At 42.5% G+C, this 20,000-nt stretch overlaps 1 protein-coding gene across 1 annotated transcript in view; it reads right to left on the reverse strand.

Annotated features, from left to right (window-relative positions):
• brinp1 (bone morphogenetic protein/retinoic acid inducible neural-specific 1) overlaps nt 1-20,000 on the reverse strand; it is a 267,761-nt gene that overhangs the window by 101,436 nt on the left and 146,325 nt on the right. Inside the window, exon 4 of the mRNA XM_067258344.1 lies at nt 18,222-18,391. Coding sequence (XP_067114445.1) covers nt 18,222-18,391 — 170 coding nt within the window. The remainder of the gene's footprint in view (nt 1-18,221; nt 18,392-20,000) is intronic.

Below are 20,000 nucleotides of genomic sequence, written 5' to 3' on the forward strand. Positions count from 1 at the left end.
CGCGATGTAATGCAAAGGCTTGCAACGATGGATGTGTTTTTGCTCGTGGGATCGAATCCCACTCGAATCTTTTATTTTCTTAGCTTCCATTTATTATGGCGTGAATGGCTGTAATGTAGAAATCATTACATTTGTTCAGAATATAAAATTATGAAATGAATTGATTTCAAAAGATATAGCGAAGAAACACTCAGCCATAGGCTACACGAAATCGCATAGGAAACGAATGTTTCCATGTTGTGTTACGCGTATTTTGATCGTATTAGCAGCGACGTTAGTATGAATTTTTAATATGTGGTGTCAGAAGGAGCTTTGATGTCGGGGTAAATACGGCTATTGCCTCGGAACAAACCCCAAGTACGTGATAAGTAGCCTACATTCGGGTAGTGTCTATGGTAACCAGTTGTTCCAGAAGAAGCCACATCAAGATGTTACCTGAAGGCCAAGGTGGTTATTAAGTACGTAACTGATTTGAGTAATTCCCATTGATGAAGAGTGTTTTGTGTTTTGTCCGTCTCTTCATAAACGGAGTGACTAAGTTCAGTTAAGTTCTGGATTTTAATACGTATTTGGTAGGGAGTCAGATGGCTGAGCGGTGAGGGAGTCAGGCTAGTAATCAGAAGGTTGCCAGTTCGATTCCCGGCCGTGCAAAATGACGTTGTGTCCTTGGGCAAGGCACTTCCCCCTACTTGCCTCGGGGGAATGTCCCTGTACTTGCTGTAAGTCGCTCTGGATAAGAGCGTCTGCTAAATGACTAAATGTGAAATGTGTGGTAACCAGTTGTTCCAGAAGAAGCCAAATCAAGATGTTACCTGAAGGCCAAGGTGGTTATTAAGTACGTAACTGATTTGAGTAATTCCCATGAGCTAGAAATAGCTTGTGGTGTAAGGCAATGGCCTTTGGTGTATTACGTGTTTTGCTCTAGTGCAGGGATGTCAAACTCAAATACCCAGTGGGCCAAAATGTAAAACCTGAACAAAGTCGCGGGCCAACATTGAACAAATTAACCTTTTAATATGGACCCAAACAAGTTTTGCTTTAACATTGAATATGGAACAAGCATCGCTTATTACCATACAATATATAATTTAATAGTGGAGACATGCAAAATCGAATTTCAAATGAAAAAACACATCAATGGCATTCATTTATTAAATAAATAAAATTTAAATAAAAATGTTATGCCTCTTTTCTATTTGCAGCCTTCTGATTTAAATACCAAAATAAACTTTTTCCACTGGCTAATAATTTTACAAATAAAATGATAATAAATCAATCAACCATTCAAGCCCATGCCTTGTAGCAAGAAAAAGTGCATAAAGAAAACGTTAATTATTGCACACTGGTCTAATCTGATGTGCCCAAGCCAGATACCTGGCATCTCTTCTTGGATGCTAGTTCATCAATGTCTGGGCCCAAGCTCTGAGCTGAAGAAATCCTCAGTATCGAGCGAAGATGTTCATAAGTCAGACGTCTCCTGTGAGTTGTTTTCGTCATCTTCATCGAGGAGAAAATTTGCTCGCATAGATAAGTGCTGCCGAACATGGAGAGCATCTGAGCAGCTTGGGTGCGGAGCTGAGGCATTGTGTCAGGGATGAACCGTGGAAACTGTGCGGCGCCCACAGCATCATACTTTGACTTCAGCATTCAGAGTTCAATCAGCTCCATTTGGATGTTGGTTGGTGCATTTTCCACATCAACTGCGAAGGGATTACTAAGCAGTTCAAACTTGCATTTCTGGGCATCGAAGTCGGCAAATCGCCGGCTAAACTCAGCGGCGAGAACACTGAGTTTTTCAGCAAACTGTGCGCATGGGAACACGGCGGTAGAGATCTGCGCTTTTATGGATTGGCAGCAGGGAAAATGGCAAGGGTTTCCTTGCAGCATCTGATTCTCCTACAGGCACAGTTTAGTTTTGAAGGCCCTCACTGCAGCTGTCTGTGATGATGCGCCCCCGCCCCTGAAGCTGCAGGTTCAGCGCATCGAGATGGCTCGAGATGTCACAGAGAAAGGCCAGCTCACACAGGAACTTTTGCTCCCGGAGCTCTGCTGTATCCTTCCCTTTGGTTTCCAGGAATTGACATATTTCCTCACGCAGCTCGAAACATCTGTTCAGTACTTTTCCTCTGCTTAGCCATCTCACCTCTGTGTGATACGGCACGTCTGCGTATTCCGAACCACACTCCTCCAGAAAAGATTTAAACTGGCGGTGATTTAGACCTTTGGCCCTTATAAAGTTAACTACCTGTGTTACTGTGGTCATAACATGTTCCATCTTTAGGGCTTTGGCACACAGTGCTTCCTGATGTATGACGCAGTGGTAAACAGTTAGCTCACCTGCACAGTTCTCTTCCCGCATCTTCTCCCGAACCATGCCCACCAGTCCACTCTTTTTACCGCACATCGCTGGCGCACCATCTGTCGTTAATCCAACGAGTTTATCCCACGGCAGCTTTATTTCAGTTACACATTTGGAAACCTCCTCAAAGATTTCCTTTCCTGTGGTTGTGCCATGCATTGATTTGAATCCCAATAGCTCCTCCGTAACACACAGATTTGAGTCCACTCCACGGATGAAGACTGACAGCTGAGCAGTATCAGATGCGTCGCAGCTCTCATCCACAGCGAGGGAGAACGCAACAAAATATTTTCCCTTTTCCATCAGCTGGTCATACAGATTACATGTGCGATCAGCTACTGTGTTCCTGCTCAGGCTCACGTTTGAAAATGCTTGTTTTTTCTCTGGGCATACGAGGTCACAAACCTTCATCATGCACTTTTTCACGAACTCTCCCTCATTAAAGGGCCGGGCTGATTTTGCGATCTCTTCTGCCACTATATAACTAGCCTTTACAGCAGTCTCGCTTTGTGATGTGGCTTTTTTAAACATATTCTGTTGTGAAACCAAACTTCTTTCCATCTCCTCTACTTTCTGGCTCCTTTGAGCCATGTCCAGGTCCTTGTATTTGTCATGGTGTTTCGTTTCATAGTGTCGTCTAATGTTGTACTCCTTACTTACAGCCACGTTGACTCCACAAACAAGACAAACAGGTTTAGGGTTAGGGTTTTTACATATGTAAACAGATATTCTGCCTCCCACTTGTCCAGAAAGCTCCTGTTTTCTGCCTTTCTTTTCGGCATTTTTGGGAAGGGTTAGCTCGCTGACAGTTGGAGCGTCTATGTTGCTATGACTACTGTCACAGAGGAGAGAGCGTTTCTGGGTCCTGTCCTGATTGGCGCGCGAAAACAGCAGAGCATTATGGGAAGACAGCAGACCATTATGGGATTCGTAGTATTAGCGGTGAATGCGCTGTATAATACCGGCGGGCCAGCTCTAGTAGTAATTTGGTATTGTCTCGCGGGCAAAATATAATTACCTTGACACCCATGACACCCATGCTCTAGTGCGATCGAATCCCACTTCATGCGAGCCTGCAAATGTTTTATTTTGTCTCCATTTATTTTGTCGTTAATGGTAATGTAGTGCGTACGCAGCTTATACTTTCATATTCGCCGCAGCAAATATGAGATCCGACTTGAAAATAGCCAGTAATATGTTTGTGAATTTGTGACGAATCTGGTGATAGAGGCAGACTGATAGGTGCACGCACCGCTGGGAAACCAGTTAGTTCGGAAACCAGTAGGGACACAACACCGGCAGTAGAAGATGGAATCGTAATTCAAACAGTACCATCTGCTACCTGAAAATATGCCCCCAAAAACGTAAATAAGCTTGACATTTATTTAGTGGAAAATCGCTCATTCATAAAAAGCTCACTGGTAGCGATCATTGTCAATAACAATGCAAAATGCGATATAGCCCTGTGTGGAGAAGCTGCCCCGGTAAATTCTACTACAGTACAGTACTAGACTACTGCTGTGTTCGTCTTGGTAGCGATTGCGTTGGTTGAATTGGATTTAACGTTCCGTTGTACGGTTTAGGCTGAAATTAATTATTTTCATGAATAGATTGACAAAGTTTAGGCTGTGGCAATGAAGTTCAGGTTAGTAGTTAGATAGACTTTTGATTTAAGTAAGGGGAGTGCCGAACATGTTCTGTCGCCATTTGACTTCTTAAACAGCTGTGTAGATATTTTTGTAGTGTGTCTCGCGTAGGCTACAGGGTTGCAGTGAGGTTTGAAACCACAGGTAATGATGATTTCACCCACAAATCGTTTACTTGTAATCTAATGTCATAATAAATCCTACAACGAAAATGTATTTGTGAGGAATGTTTATTTTAACGATTGAAAACAGATGCATCATAGACCACTGTAGTATGTGTTTCCCGGGCAACAGAGGCTAATGTCATGCTAATGCTTCAGTGAAATAGTAGACTACCGTTTCCGAAAGTAGATGTGGGCCTACTTCCTTAATAATATCATCTAATATTGTACATTACATTTCACAATTGTGTTTCACATCACAAAGTAAAATGAGTAAATAGTTATTACCTTGGCCTTTTTGCTTGTGGCGTTTCTGCAGCTGCCTTGCAGTAAAGCTATAGTTAGCCTAGCTATCCCCCAAGGTAACAGATGCCAAACGAATGTTCTGCTACAGGTAGTCACGCGTGTTTTCGTGAAGTTAGTGACGTAGTGACGTTAGTAACGTCAGTGACTGTGGCTAGCAAATTAGCCACCGTTAGCTTCACTTTTCACCACAAAAACGCAATTTCTACTTAAACCATGCAACGGAACATAAATAAAAATACAACCAACGCAATCGCTACCAATACGAAACTTTTGACACCTAGGTAGTCTATGTAATCCAAATATTGACTGATCCTTAGGGGGGCGAAAATAAACAATAAAAACTAGAGAGGATACAATTTCTGGGGAAATTGTAGGGTGTGCTTGCTTGCGTCGGTTGCACAGGGGTCTGTATATTTTATATAAAAATGCATCGGGCCTACTTATTATTTATAAAGATTACATAGATTTAAAAGCATCTTTTTTTGCTGCTCATTTACAACTCAAAATACGAGTGAAGTGTAGAATGAAATATGATGTCTTCTCATTTCCCCTGCAAGAGGCAGCTGACAGGCTGAATCAAAACGAATACATTTGGCAGACCGGTGTAAAAATGGACCTAATCTCTATGACTTAAACGTCCTTTTAAGTTGTCCCTTCAGAATCAGAATCAGAAAGGGATTTATTCGCCATGAAAGTTTGCACAGACAAGGAATTTGCTTTGGCAGGAAGGTGCATACAATAAACATATACCTAAAATTTAAATATGTGGACTAACTATACTAAGGGTACATAAACTAGCAGTACTAAGTGGGATAAATATAAGTTGCCGTAAATTACAATATAAAAATACAAAAATACAAATATTACAAAAAATACAAATGTACAAGATACCATGTTGTGGTGCAGTGCAAAAGCAGAGTGTTTTAAGCAATAAGTCATTTGAGTCAGTGTGGTCCCTTGGCCTTGTTGAAGAGGCCAACAGCGGAAGGGAAGAAACTGTTTTTGTGGCGTGAGGTATTGGTCCTGATAGACCGCAGCCTTCTGCCGGAGGGGAGTGACTGAAACAGGGAGTGTCCAGGGTGGGAGGAGTCGGCCACAATCTTCCTCGCTCGCCTCAGGGTCCTCGAGGTGTGCAGGTCCTCGAGGGTAGGCAGATTGCAGCCAATCACCTTCTCAGCAGTACGGATGATACGCTGCAGTCTGCTCTTGTCCTTGGCAGTGGCAGCAGCGTACCAGACGGTGATGGAGGAGGTGAGGATGGACTCAATGATGGCTGAGTAGAAGTGCACCATCATTGTCTTTGGCAGGTTGAACTTCTTCAGCTGCCGAAGGAAGTACATCCTCTGTTGTGCTTTCTTGATGAGGGAGCTGATGTTCAGTTCCCACTTGAGGTCCTGGGAGAGGATAGTGCCCAGGAAGCGGAAGGACTCCACAGTGTTGACTGGGGAGTCACACAGGGTGATGGGGGTGAGTGGGGCTGTGTTCCTCCTGAAGTCCACAACCATCTCCACTGTCTTAAGAGCATTGAGCTCTAAGTTGTTCTGGCTGCACCAGGTCACCAGGTTGGCCGCTTCCCACCTATAATCAGACTCGTCTCCACCAGAGATGAGCCCAATAAGGGTGGTGTCGTCCGCAAACTTCAGGAGTTTGACGGACGGATGACTGGAGGTGCAACTGTTGGTGTACAGGGAGAAGAGCAGAGGAGAAAGGACGCAGCCCTGAGGTGATCCGGTGCTGATGGAACGGGAGTCAGAGACTTGTGTTCCCAGCTTAACGCACTGCTTCCTGTCAGAAAGGAAGTCTGTGATCCACCTGCAGGTTGAATCGGGCACGTTCAACTGGGAGAGCTTGTCCTGAAGCAGGGCGGGGATGATGGTGTTGAAGGCAGAGCTGAAGTCCACAAACAGGATCCTGGCATAGGATGCTGGGGAGTCCAGGTGCTGTAGGGTGAAGTGGAGGGCCATGTTAACTGCATCGTCCACAGACCTGTTGGCTCTGTAGGCAAACTGCAGGGGGTCCAGTAGAGGGTCAGTGATGGATTTAAGGTGTGCCAGCACCAGGCGCTCGAAAGACTTCTCGTGATATTTTCAGGCATTTAGCCTACTCATATTGCATTCATTCATTAATAAAGAACCCCCTTTGAAGATTATTCTACAAATTTACCGGCAGAAGATAGAATCGCGATTCAAACAGTACCATCTGCTAACTGAAAATATGCCCCAAAAACGTAAATAAGCTTGACATTCATTTAGTGGAAAATCGCTCATTCATAAAAAGCTCACTGGTAGCTATCATTGTCAGTAACAACGCAAAATGCGATATAGCCCTGTGTGGAGAAGCTGCCCCGGTAAATTCTACTACTACAGTACTAGACTACTGCTGTGTTCGTCTTGGTAGCGATTGCGTTGGTTGAATTCGATTTAACGTTCCGTTGTACGGTTTAGGCTGAAATTAATTATTTTCATGAACAGATTGACAAAGTTTAGGCTGTGGCAATGAAGTTCAGGTTAGTAGTCAGATTGTTTCAACTATTGAAAGACTTTTGAGTAAGGGGAGTGCCGAACATGTTCTGTCACCGTTTGACTTGAACAGCTGAGGAGTTTTTGTTAGCTATTCACACTAGTGTCTCGGGTAGGCTACAGCGTTGCAGTGAGCTACACTGGTTTGAAACCACAGGTAATGGTAATTTCACCAACAAATCGTTTACTAATGGCAGAATAAATCATACAACGAAAATGTATATGTGAGGAATGTTTATTTTAACGATTGAAAACAGATACATCATAGACCACTGTAGTATGTGTTGCCCGGGCAACACAGGCTAATGTCATGATGCTAATACTTCAGTGAAATAGTAGACTACTGTTTCCGAAAGTAGATGTACTTCGTTAATAATATCAGCTTATATTGTACATTACACATCACAATTGTGTGTCATATCACAAAGTAAAATGAGTAAATAGTTATCACCCTGGCCTCTTTTCTTGTGGCGTTTCTGCAGCTGCCTTGCAGTAAAGCTATAGTTAGCCTAGCTATCCCCCAAGTTAACAGATGCGAAACGAATGTTCTGCCAAAGGTAGTCACGCGTGTTTTCGTGACGTTAGTAACGTCAGTGACTGTGGCTAGCAAATTAGCCACCGTTAGCTTCACTTTTCGCCACAAAAACTTAACTTAAGCCTAAACCATGCAACGGAACGTAAATTCCAATAGAAGCAACTCAATCGCTACCAAGACGAAACTTTTGACACCTACGTTGTCTATGTAGGCCAAATATTGACTGAGTTTTAGGTGGGCAAAAAGAATAATAATAATATATATGTGAGAGAACAAAGGTTGTGCCCTTGCCGAAGGCTTTTGAGCACACCCAATAATACTAACAAATACAATATAACTAACTAATAAATATAGCTGAAAGCTATATAGGGAGTCAGGTGGCTGAGCGGTGAGGGAGTCGGACTAGTAATCAGAAGGTCGCTGTTTGATTCCCGGCCGTGTCAAATGACTGTGTCCTTGGGTAAGGCACTTCACCCTACTTGCCTCGGGGGGAATGTCCCTGTACTTACTGTAAGTCGCTCTGGATAAGAGCGTCTGCTAAATGACTAAATCTGAATGTAAGCTTGAACACAAGGAAACTGAAAGTTTCTATTTTGTCCATTTAACCCTTGTGTTATCTTCGGGTCATTCTGACCCATCAGTCATTGTGACCCACCGTCGTATTGCGACAAATTTACCTCATACAAAAACAAAGTGAAGCATTTTCTTTTAACTGTTGGGCTGTCTCAGACCCCCCACATTGGAATGGTTAAAAGAAAATTATTTTTATTTGTTTTTGTATTGGGTAAAATTGGGTAAACACAACGATGGTTCGTTATGAACCTTTGGGTCATGTGACCCGAAGGCAGCACGAGGATTAAGAGCACAAAGGCAGGGCTCTACAGTGCGCCTATGTGTACGAGCATGGAAAAGTATTTGGGCGCACGGGTTTAATCATAGACATACAGACTATGTTTTTAACATATTGCGTCTGTCAGTTACGTGAAAAGAAATGATAGAACCCGAAAATGCTCAAACCATTATTTGCAACGGGAAACATTTATAATTTTTTTCTGAGATTTCAACTACTAATAATTGCGACTCAGACAAACCTCATAGGCTGCGTTCTGCGATAACCTACTGAATCTGTCCTGCGTTGTAACAGCCTGGCTAGCAATATAGCTAGCTAACCTTCACCCTCAGTGTGAACAATCAAACTAACCAAACTAACATCCAACACTACACATATCAAACAAGTTCAACAATAGAAACTTAAACAATGCTACCGTCAACAAAATTAACCCCCCAACTGAATCCCCTTCTGTCCTGCCGCAAGCCATGCTGAAAACCAAGAGTGCAGTTGCGACCCTACATGAACACCAGTACGAATAGTTACAACATAAAAACTCCTGTAAGGGGTCCCTGGCCCCAAAAAGTTTGAGAACCCCTGATCTATCAGAATACTAACTAATAATAATAACTAACTAACTATACTAACACGATACAAAGCGTATCATGATACTGGGTGCACAATACAATACATATCACGATATTTAGATTTTTGTTTCAAATTACACTGAAATTCAATTAACAGATTTATTTCCAAAAAAAATTCAATAATTTTCTTTGTTGTTCAAGCGATTTCTGTGAATGCAATGAATGCACGCATGACGCAGAGTAGGTCGCACGCTGGTGTAGTGAGGTCAGCAAGATTACACAGAGCCAACATCTTGCCACATCTAAAGAGTGATTCAATCTCATCAGACAAACCTAATCAGCCCTTGTGACACCCTCAGTATGCTGATTACCCACCAAACGCCGATGCAAAGGAACCATAGAATTGGGTGGGGGACCTAGCAGGAGGGCTGATTAGGTAGATCCCCGATCTACCTAATCAGCCCTCCTGCTAGCTTGCAAGCTTCAAAGGGCCTGCTTGAGACAACACGTCTCCAGCAACCATTTGCTATCCGTTTTGGCGGCAGTTGAACAAAGAACATACCTTAATCAGAACTTTTGAGGAAAGTTCTTCAGACTTCACCTTTACCACAAGAGTACAAGGTGGAGGATTATGAGAGGGATATTTGTGTCATGTTTGTTACTTTGTTTTAATGTTGTGTTCACTGAAATCTTGATTCTAGTAACAACTTCTTCCTGAAAGATAACCACATCATTCTTGGTATCTACACAAAGCTATCATAATAAAACAATCATTCCAACTATATTTTGTAACTGTACCAAGATGTCCAGAACAATATTTGAACAATCTTATGAACCAGCCAGAGATCAGATCACACCTTTGGTAGGTGTGAAGGAAGGAGGGGGGAGTTGAGAACCCAGCTTCCCCCAATCAACGTCGGACCCCAGACAGGTCCTCCCTGACTTCTTATTCTTCAAATGGACCTTTGGCGCAAACCGCCCTCAATCACATTGATTTTATTTGATCAACCCCTGATCAAACGTAACTATGACTAACGCTCTTTCCTCCCCGACATGGCATTGGCGTGAGCTCTGTTTATGATTTGTAAGGATGTAATAATTGACTGTACAATTTCTGTCTTTAAGTTAGACCATTTCATTCTGTTCATTTAAACCAACCTCTCATATCAAACCCATAATCTTGTTCATAAGATCTGTTTACCTTACTTGAATAAATTCATTGTAAATATATTTTGACGTGCGTGTTCACTAATGTTACGATTGGCTCTACACTTAGAACGAATTAATTCCTTAATATGAGACTGATTATTACATATTAAACATAGGATTCCCTAATGTCCTAAACCAACATTAGGGTGGTGCCCCAAGACTTTATGATAAATTAAGTATTTCTATCTTTAAACGAGCAAACCCCGCTACACTGATGGCTCAACCAATAGGATGAAACGGATGTCATATTGTAGAAATATTGCCATAATTCTACGATACATATTGTAAAATGTTTGTATTGCGATATATTGTTCTACGATATATTGTTACACCCCTACCAATAATTGTTGCTAATTGTGACATAGACTTAATGAAAGCCAACTGCCTTCTGGTTATGGTAGCTAGCTACAGTAACAAAGTGATGCATAGGTTTGCTGATGCTAACTTTAACTAAAGCTGGCCACATAAAATATCACTATTGACTAAGTTGATAAGAGGTCAACTAATATGTTTACATACATTCAAAAAATATGGTCATGTCATCAACTTACCAATGAACATGCTTTGGAAACACCAAAAATGAATGGCATTGAACCTTGGAGTTATAGCTACCAAGCCCCCACCCCTCGCTCCTCGGCTTGATGCAAAGGCCCTGGTGGATATTGGTGGTATTGCATTTCCATTTTAGCACCCAGCTTGTTCTGGTGATTTTATTACTAACTGAAGTCAAAATGTCCAAGTCAAAATTCTCCATTTTCTTTTTCTTTTTGACACCAATCCGAAATGGGTAAACTAGAACACCATTTATTTGTGTTGTGGCGTAAATTGATAGATTTTTGGTAATATAGGCTAATATGTGGGAATGTCCAGAAGTAGAGGAGAAGGCCGAGGATTGAATCATATTGTCTGTCCAGTGGTATCATGTCCCTGACTTATCTCATAGGAAGGCATCATGAGTTGAAAACAACACATTACATTGGCACAAAATAATGGGGAAGAACGGGGGGAATGTTCTAGTTTAGAAGACAAAGCCTGAAAACAGAATTGGGATCCTTAGAGCAGTAGCCAGAGACAAGGGTTAATTCTGTTTAAGGGGTGAACTAGGGTTGGGGAGAAAAAGGAACATAGAGACGGGGGTCGAGCTGAAATTAGAGATACAGAGCCTTGCAAAAGAATTGACACCCCTTGGCGTTTTTCCAATTTTTTTGTCTTACAACCTGGAATTAAAACTGATTTTTATTTGTATTTCATGTAATGGATATACACAAAATAGTCCAAATTGGTGAAGTGAAATTACAAAAATAACTTAATAAAAAAAAATCTAAAAAATAAATAACGGAAAGGTGGTGCGTGCATATTTATTCACCCCCTTTGCTATTAAGCCTCTAAACAAGATCTGGTGCAACCCATTACTTTCGGAAGTCACATAATTAGTTAAATAACTAAGCAAGGGGCGCCACCAAGCAAGCGGCACTATGAAGACCAAGGAGCTCTCCAAACAGGTCAGGGACAAAGTTGTGGAGAAGTACAGATCAGGGTTGGGTTATAAAAAAATAGCCAAAACTTTGAACATCCCACGGAGCACCATTAAAGCTATTATTAAAAAATTCAAAGAATATGGCAGCACAACAAACCTGGCAAGAGAGTGTCTCCCACCAAAACTCACGGACCAAGCAAGGACGGCATTAATCAGAGAGGCAACAAAGAGACCAAAGATAACCCTGAAGGAGCTGCAAAGCTTCACTGCGGAGATTGGAGTATCTGTCCATAGGACCACTTTAAGCCATACACTTCACAGAGCTGGGCTTTATGGAAGAGTGGCCAGAAAAAAGCCATTGCATAAAGAAAAAAATCACCACGTTTGGTGTTTGCCAAAAGGCATGTGAGAGACTCCCCAAACATATGGAAGAAGGTACTCTGGTCAGATGAGACTAAAATTGAGTTTTTTTGCCATCAAGGAAAACGCTATGTCTGGCGCCAACCCAAACCTCTCATCCCCCCCGAGAACACCACAGTGAAGCATGGTGGTGGCAGCATCATGCTGTGGGAATGTTTTTCATCGGCAGGGACTGGGAAACTGGACAGAATTGAAGGAATGATCGATGGTGCTAAATACAGGGACATTTTTTTAAAACTGCAAGTGGCAGCTCGGATCTAAGATGGATTCGAGAGACCGCAGATAGAGTGCGGCTAGTTTGGTTTGTTAAACGTTTTAGATCAACACTTGTATTATTGTTTTTGTTGATTTTATGTAAAGCACTTTGAGCTGCAATTCTTGTATGAAAAGTGCTATATAAATAAAGTCTTACTTACTTACTTTTCAGGGAAACCTGTTTGTCTTCCAGGGATTTGAGACTGGGACAGAGGTTCACCTTCCAACAGGACAATGACCCTAAGCATACTGCTAAAGCAACACTCAAGTGGTTTAAGGGGAAACATTTAAATGTCTTGGAATGGCCTAGTCAAAGCCCAGACCTCAATCCAATTAAGAATCTGTGGTAGCTGGAGCAGTTTTGCCTTGAAGAATGGGCAAAAATCCCAGTGGCTTGATGTGCCAAGCTTAGAGATACATACCCAAAGAGACTTGCAGCTGTAATTGCTGCAAAAGGTGGCTCTACCAAGTATTGACTTTGGGGGAGTGAACGTGTCAAGTGTACTGTGCATCTGTAATGATTTATTGTAAAGGCCAAGGGTATTATGGACTGGACTTTTATGTATTGTGTGCTTTTGTTATGGTTGCGTTGCTATGACATGGACATGGGCTACAAACGCTTGCTGCTAATCTGATTGCCAATTACATGGCAATTAGCTTGATGGGACTGGAGTGTTGTAGTTCATGGGGATAGGTCCCTTCCCTGTATAAAGAGGGTAGTCCGAAAGATGAGCGAAGCAAAACGGATGGTGGATAAAGATATGGGAGAGGGACGAGAGGCGGAGATCCACTCGACTGACAAGGGCAATTGCAAATGATGTAACCCAACGAACGCTAAGTATTCCCGAAAGGGACGTGTTTGCTTTTACCTTGGTGTGTAAGAACCTGAAAGTATATAGCTTCGCATACTGTGTACACCTCCCTTGTGGTTACAGCTGGCGAAGATGGATCGAGCAAGGACCCTTGTGCTACTCCGGACGCGGTGTATGGACTGGTTCCGAGGCTGACTGTTTCACGCTCTACAATTGGTTTGAAAAGGGAAGTTCGTTACTCCACCCCACTGTTTGTGCCACTAGGTCGGCTTGCTCAATGGCGTGAGTTTGCCTAAGCATTCGTGTCCTGCATTGTGTTTCCAGCAGCTGGAAAGTCCTCGAGGTGGGCGGAGCCCCGCGTCACCAGTGCTACAGACGTTTCCCAAGGGACAGACGTGCGCAGATCAGATTCCGTGCTCGAACGGGAGAAGGCGAGTGACTGTACGCCTCTCCTACGTTATCCAGCGCGGTGCTGACTGTATAAACTGCCTTGTTCACTGTTTTTAATACTGGTGGGGACAGACCGACCAGTACCCATTTGTATTTTTTTGTACTTCAGGCTGTTGGGGGAGGGCAAAGGACTGCTAGGTGTGTGTGCGCAGAGATCACCATGGTTGATTATTGCCCGGCCTAAGACAACCCCCCTCTTTGCTGTGACTCCACTGTGACTTTTCTGTGACTGTGCCGTGACGTTGCTGTGAGTCCCTAGTTAATACCGTGTATTTATAATGAAGCTTTTAGTGCTAAGAATCTCTTAACGAATATGGGAAACACGGCCATTACCTTTAGCAGGTACCTTGCTGTGGGGTAATATTGGTGAGTGGGGGGCTCTCCGGTTAAGGCATAGCTGGCCAAAGGGGGGTTATGCATAGCACCTAGTGGGGTCCCAAATACAGCTGCTCTGTGCCGCAGTCCTGCCTCTTGTTTAATAAACTTTCTATAAACTACTTCTGTCTCTGGGTATTGTCTGTGACCTGTGAGGATCTGGTACGTGTCTTTAGGCACGACAAACGCTCTTAACACTTTTTCTTTGTCTTATTTCTTGTTTGTTTCACCCCAAAATATATTTTGCATCTTCAAAGTGGTAGGCATGTTGTGTAAATCAAATGATACAAACCCCCCCCAAAATCTAATCTATTTAATTCCAGGTTTTAAGGCAACACAACAGGAAAAACGACAAGGGGGGTCAATACTTTTGCAAAGCACTTTAAGGGAACTTTTACAAATGATGAATCATGAGTAAATAGGAACAAATTAGAGAAAGCATGGGACCATTTTGGGTAGGGAGGGGGAACTTCATATTGACTATATAAATGTGCGAGAGTTTAGGACTCTCTAGCTTTTTCTGTTTTCCTGTATCAACTGCCACATTACTGAATACACCATCAAGGTGCCTTGACTTTGAAAGATATTCCACTTTTTCTTTTGACTCAAAACCTTTCTGACGAACGTAAATATCTTACATTTGCTTGCATAATTATTTTTTTCTTTTTGCAAAGTTGCCTGGAACTGGGATGGGACGCTAGACTGGAACGAATGGCCCGAGACAAGACAAGATGAACCTCAACCCCCAAACCGAAACCGCGTCAGCCCCCACTGAAAGTTAACTGGAGATGCTTCCCCTGTGGTCAGTTGGGACACCTAGCCAGACAATTACCTGGTAATGATGTCCACATGCACACAGCCAGTGCCAGAGACGGACGACCAAACAGGACAAGTCTGCTAACGATGTCCCCCTTCTCCCTCCAAGCAGGACTCATCCCAGTTCCACTGTTAATTGGGCGCGACTCCCATTTTTGGGAGGTTTTAGGAAGACCCAAGCGGAGCGCCCGAGCTAACCATCGTCCGAGCCAAGAGCCCCGACACGAAAAACCTCAAAAGGTCTGTGTGGCGCTCTCTTCGCGGTCTCCATCCTCTGCTGAGGACACAGCTGGAGACGACCCGGATGATTCGCCAGGGCTCAGCTAGAGGACACCAACCTGAGACATGCATGTTCCCACGTACTGGTCCACGAGAGACGGCCCTGTGACCCCGTAAGACTCTTGCCTTACCCCCATTTTGCCACAAAGAATGGGTTGTTATACAGAGTAGTCAGAGAGGAAGGGGAGGGGCCCACTTGGGGATGGACAAAACCAGAGACGGAATTGTGGCCCGGTTTTATTGGCTTGGGGTCAAGGGGCCGTGAGAGTATTTGGTTCTGCCTGTCCGGACTGTTAGTGTAAAGCACACCAGCCTACCTTTCCTCAAGTCCAGTAGCAGGGCGCTACACTGAAATGGTCATATTTGCGACCTTTTGAAATGCCATTGCGACCATAATTTTATATGGGTCGCAAATGTAGCACTGATTATTTGTGTGCTTACCTTAGGTTTTAGGCAATATTCTATGATTTATTATGAGCATTTATTAAAACATGTATTTTAAGTATATGTTTTAAAATGTGCTCTGAGCATTCAACAAATCAAGTTGGCTTCAGCCCCGCGACCCCCCCCCCAGAATGGTGTAGCCTAACGTTGATTCAAAAAAAAAATCTATCTCTCATCAAGACGCACGCAGCAATCGCATATATAGGCTACTCAAATCTGATGTGTTAAAGCGGACAATTCGCCATGTCAAACGGAGCATGTGAGTGAGAATGATACGGACATATGAATTTCAACACCAGTGGCTCGAAGAATACCAGTGGTCATAGGTGCCATCACCAGCGTATTAGTATTGACAAACTTTTTTGGCAGCGCAAGGCGCAACGTGTAGCCTATTGAAAAGTCTAATGTTTTCGTATCGCTTCAAATTCCTCACTACATAAAATGTGGTTGTCATTACAGTTTACTTAAGTCTTCTAAATTAAATAAACCTCATAAGGTCTGCAAAAAAGTTGTATTGCCAGGAAAATGAGGCAATACTTGTGTCAAAAGTAGTATTGCCCTGGCAATACTGACGGCAGCGGAAATGGTTAAGGTACAAAGACGGAGCAATGCACTGTGTGTACTGCAAATTCTGTGGGCCTTCAATTGTAGTCCAAATTTGTAACGGTGTCAAAACAATTAAAACATGAAACATTGAAGCTTCACAATGACAGTAAGCACGCAAAGTGTAGAGACAAGGTAGGGCCTACATATCCGGTCTCCCGACTGCATTTCGGCATTATTTTTCCTTAAGAGTTCAGGAGTCTGCCCATCTGTGCCACAACCAAAGCATGTTGAAATCTAAAATAAATTCATTTTGCACTTCATAATGTAGGCCTAGTGTATTTTCTATGTTGGTAAATCTATCCCAATCAATGTTCAAGAAAACAAGAAGGCGTGTGGTTTAAAAGCTGGCAAATAATTGAAGGTCCCATGGCATGCTGTTTTTGGATAGTTTTATATAGGCCTAAGTGGTCCCCTAATACTGTATCTGAAGTCTCTTTCCCGAAATTCAGCCTTGGTGCAGAATTACAGCCACTACGAGCAGTCACACAATGAGCCTGTAAGTGAAGCATTTTCTTTTAACCGTTGGGCTGTCTCAGACCCCCCACATTGCGAAGGTTAAAATAAAAATAAAAATATTTGTTTTTGTATTGGGTAATATTGGGTAAACACAACGATGGTTCGTTATGAACCTTTGGGTCATGTGACCCGAAGGCAGCACAAGGGTTAATCAAATGTCCACTGGTAGGGCACCCTAGAGGGCACTGCATCACGTTTTTTCCACAGGTAGGGAACTCGAGAAGGGACTTTTGTCACGTTTTCTTACACACTGGGCCACCGTAAAGGACCCTATTTTTTCTGGCGTGGTGGCACCAATTGGGGGGGGGTTACAATAGCAGTACAAACTTACAATTTTACTTTAAATCTGGTACCCCCAAAAGCATAGTTAACTATTAAAAAGTGCATAATATTTTAAAATATTTCTTATTGTTCTTAAGCATTTGTAAACTGAGTTTGTAGTACTTATACATTTTTATATTCTAACAAATAAACTATGATGCCATTATTAACATATACATTTAGTTAATCAGATCAAAGTTAGAAATCATCTTATAAAGTTCATTATTAACTATTAACACTTATTTCAAGCACCTTGATATAAAATGTTACCTACTACTGTAGTGTTGAGTGTTTAACTTAATTACTTTGATACATAAACCCTTAATACAGCATCTTTGTAAATATGTTTGTATAAATGGTAATTTTGAAAGTTGGACTCCCTCTATAACAATAGCCAAAAAGGCAGGCCTGGTTTGCCACACTTAGAAATTCACATGCAAAATAGGCTTCCTTTACACAGTTCTGATTGAAATCTGAGGGTCTGCTGCTCTGGATGACTTCTGCATTAGAAGACTGCAGACCAAGCAATGTATGCTCCCCTCCTATTTTTAGAAAAGGCTAGATGATTTTGGAACACAGTATTTCTGACAAAGCCAATAGATATGATTACGGGAAATGGGAATCAGAGACAATTGCCATTGATTTTGCTCATGTTTGTTATATTGGGTCTGCTTATTGTATTCCAAAGCTTTATTTTTATTTAGTAAGCTTTTTTGAAATAATCTCTTTTGTGATAAGCATTTCCAGTGTAATTATAAACAGGAGTGTTGATTGTTCATATTACTTTTACAGATAATGTAATTTTTTACTGGTAATAAAGAGTGAATTTCAATATCCCTATTTAATGCAAAAGTCAACTTAAAATGGTAAGCAGGGACACATACTTACACACGTTCACATATACTCCCTTTTCAAAGTCCCACCTCCCAGCCAATGCACCCTTCCTAACCCAGAACACAAGGTTGTAGGAAGCCATCCCCCTATGGCGCACCTAGGCCCTATCACACATTGAGGTACAAGAATGACAATACTTATCCAGACTAGAATGTGCAGCGTGTGTTTCTTTCTGAAGGCCTGACTCAGCAGCCAGTAAATTCTATTTCATTTGGTCATGCTTGACTTCCTGCTACCGCAAGCAGTCTGACAAAACCTCTTCATCCAACTATCACTTAAGACAAGAAATAGCCAGACAGATTTCTCCTAGAAAGACGGTCTGTTCAGGAGTGCGTGATGTCTGTATGTGTGCGCCTGTGTGTGTCTGTGCTTTTATGTATTGCAGGGGGACATACACTTCTGTACCTTAATGGCATTGGTGGATATCTGGATCTCATGGAGCTTCCTCATAGTGCCATCTCGGTCTATGAAGTAGGAGGAGGCCAGTTGGTGCAGGGCTTCCACATTTTGAGTTGAGTTGACCAGCTTCCTGTCCAGTTTGTTCTTGGCCATGTACATGGTCAGTGCCTCCTCCCCTGTAAGGAATAAGGCAATTATGGGTTTCAATACAGTGTTACTGTTTTTGATTAAATGCCAAGATAGAGTAAACCATAAACGTTGAGATTAGAATAAAGCAATATACTATAGGTTGCAGGGTTTCCCGCAGAAAATTTGTTAGTTAAGGTGGTAGAGTGGGGTTTCCTGTCAGACTGGGGAAGGGGGAGTAGTGTTGTCTGTATAATACAGTCAAATACTGTTCATAGACCATTTTTTGAAGCACCGTAGGCACCGTAAGCGACGATGCCAGTGTTAGCAGCATCGGTGCTGCGCCTCTTCCGGGAACTGATGTGAGTTATGATTCATATTAACAACATCCAAAGAATGCAAGTTTTCTGTTTGTTTTTTCTGCAGTGCAGTGACCATTTCACAGCGGATAGTTTTAACATGGACCAGAGACAGACGGGGTTCGCGGACACACGGCTTCTCTTGCAGCGCTGAGCCGTACCGAGCATCGCCCTCCCGGGCGTTCCTCCTCCCGGTCACACCTGGACAATCCATCGCTGCCAGCAGTTCATCACTCTGTTCTGTGTGCTTGTTATAATTACATTACATTAACATTTAGTCATTTAGCAGACGCTCTTATCCAGAGCGACTTACAGTAAGTACAGGGACATTCCCCCCGAGGCAAGTAGGGTGAAGTGCCTTGCCCAAGGACACAACGTCAGTTGGCATAACCGGGAATCGAACTAGCAACCTTCGGATTACTAGCCCGATTCCCTCACCGCTCAGCCACCTGACTCCCATAATAATAATTATACTAGATAACTTTTCCAGCAAACCGCTAAATTGATATTAGGCTACTCGGTGTAGAATGATGGTATTTTGGTGAAATGGTAGCTAATGTGTTAGAAGTAGCCTAGTTGGAGAGCTCACTGTCTGCTGTCTCTGGTGTCCATTTTTACTGTTACAGCTCAGGGGAACATTTCATTTATATGCATCTGTATGTTTCACTCATTGAACAAATAAATTCTAATTCTATATGGTTTTGTTCGGCTTGACATAGAGTCTATTATCTAGGTCGGAGGTAGGCACTAGGCAGCGAGGGGCGGAGCTTCAGCTCCTTCAAGCGACACGCCCCCCCCAGTCTCAAGCAGAGAAGACTGCTGATTTTTTCACAATTCAAAGCCTAATTTAACATACTTGTCGGTGTGATTTTTTCATTCGAATTTGGATGGGTAGTTAATAATACATTATTCTGTGGTGTGGCGAACTTAAAACTTGTTTTCAGGTCCACTTTACAGGATCTTTAATAGAGGAGGATCTAGGAAAGTGTTAGTGTTGTTGCTCATATTGTTGTGTTTATTCTTTGAATTTGTTTTCTTTTCCACCCCCCATTTTTTCATTTTTCATGTGGGTTAGCCCAGGACACACGTCTTTATCACAGTCCCATTTTCTTCAGCTTTATGTAAGGCTTTGGAGAGCACATGTCTACTTACACTATGATCTTACCGCCCCTTCAAGTTTCTGTAATATACTGTACAATCCCTTTTGTCCAAACACATTGATATGGTTACTTCTTCTGATAGATTAAACAGTAATTCAGTAGTACGCTTTGTTTCGTGGAATGTTAAGGGGCTGAATGGA

Source organism: Osmerus mordax, chromosome 20 (genome assembly GCF_038355195.1).
Source record: "Osmerus mordax isolate fOsmMor3 chromosome 20, fOsmMor3.pri, whole genome shotgun sequence".
Taxonomy (NCBI): domain Eukaryota; kingdom Metazoa; phylum Chordata; class Actinopteri; order Osmeriformes; family Osmeridae; genus Osmerus; species Osmerus mordax.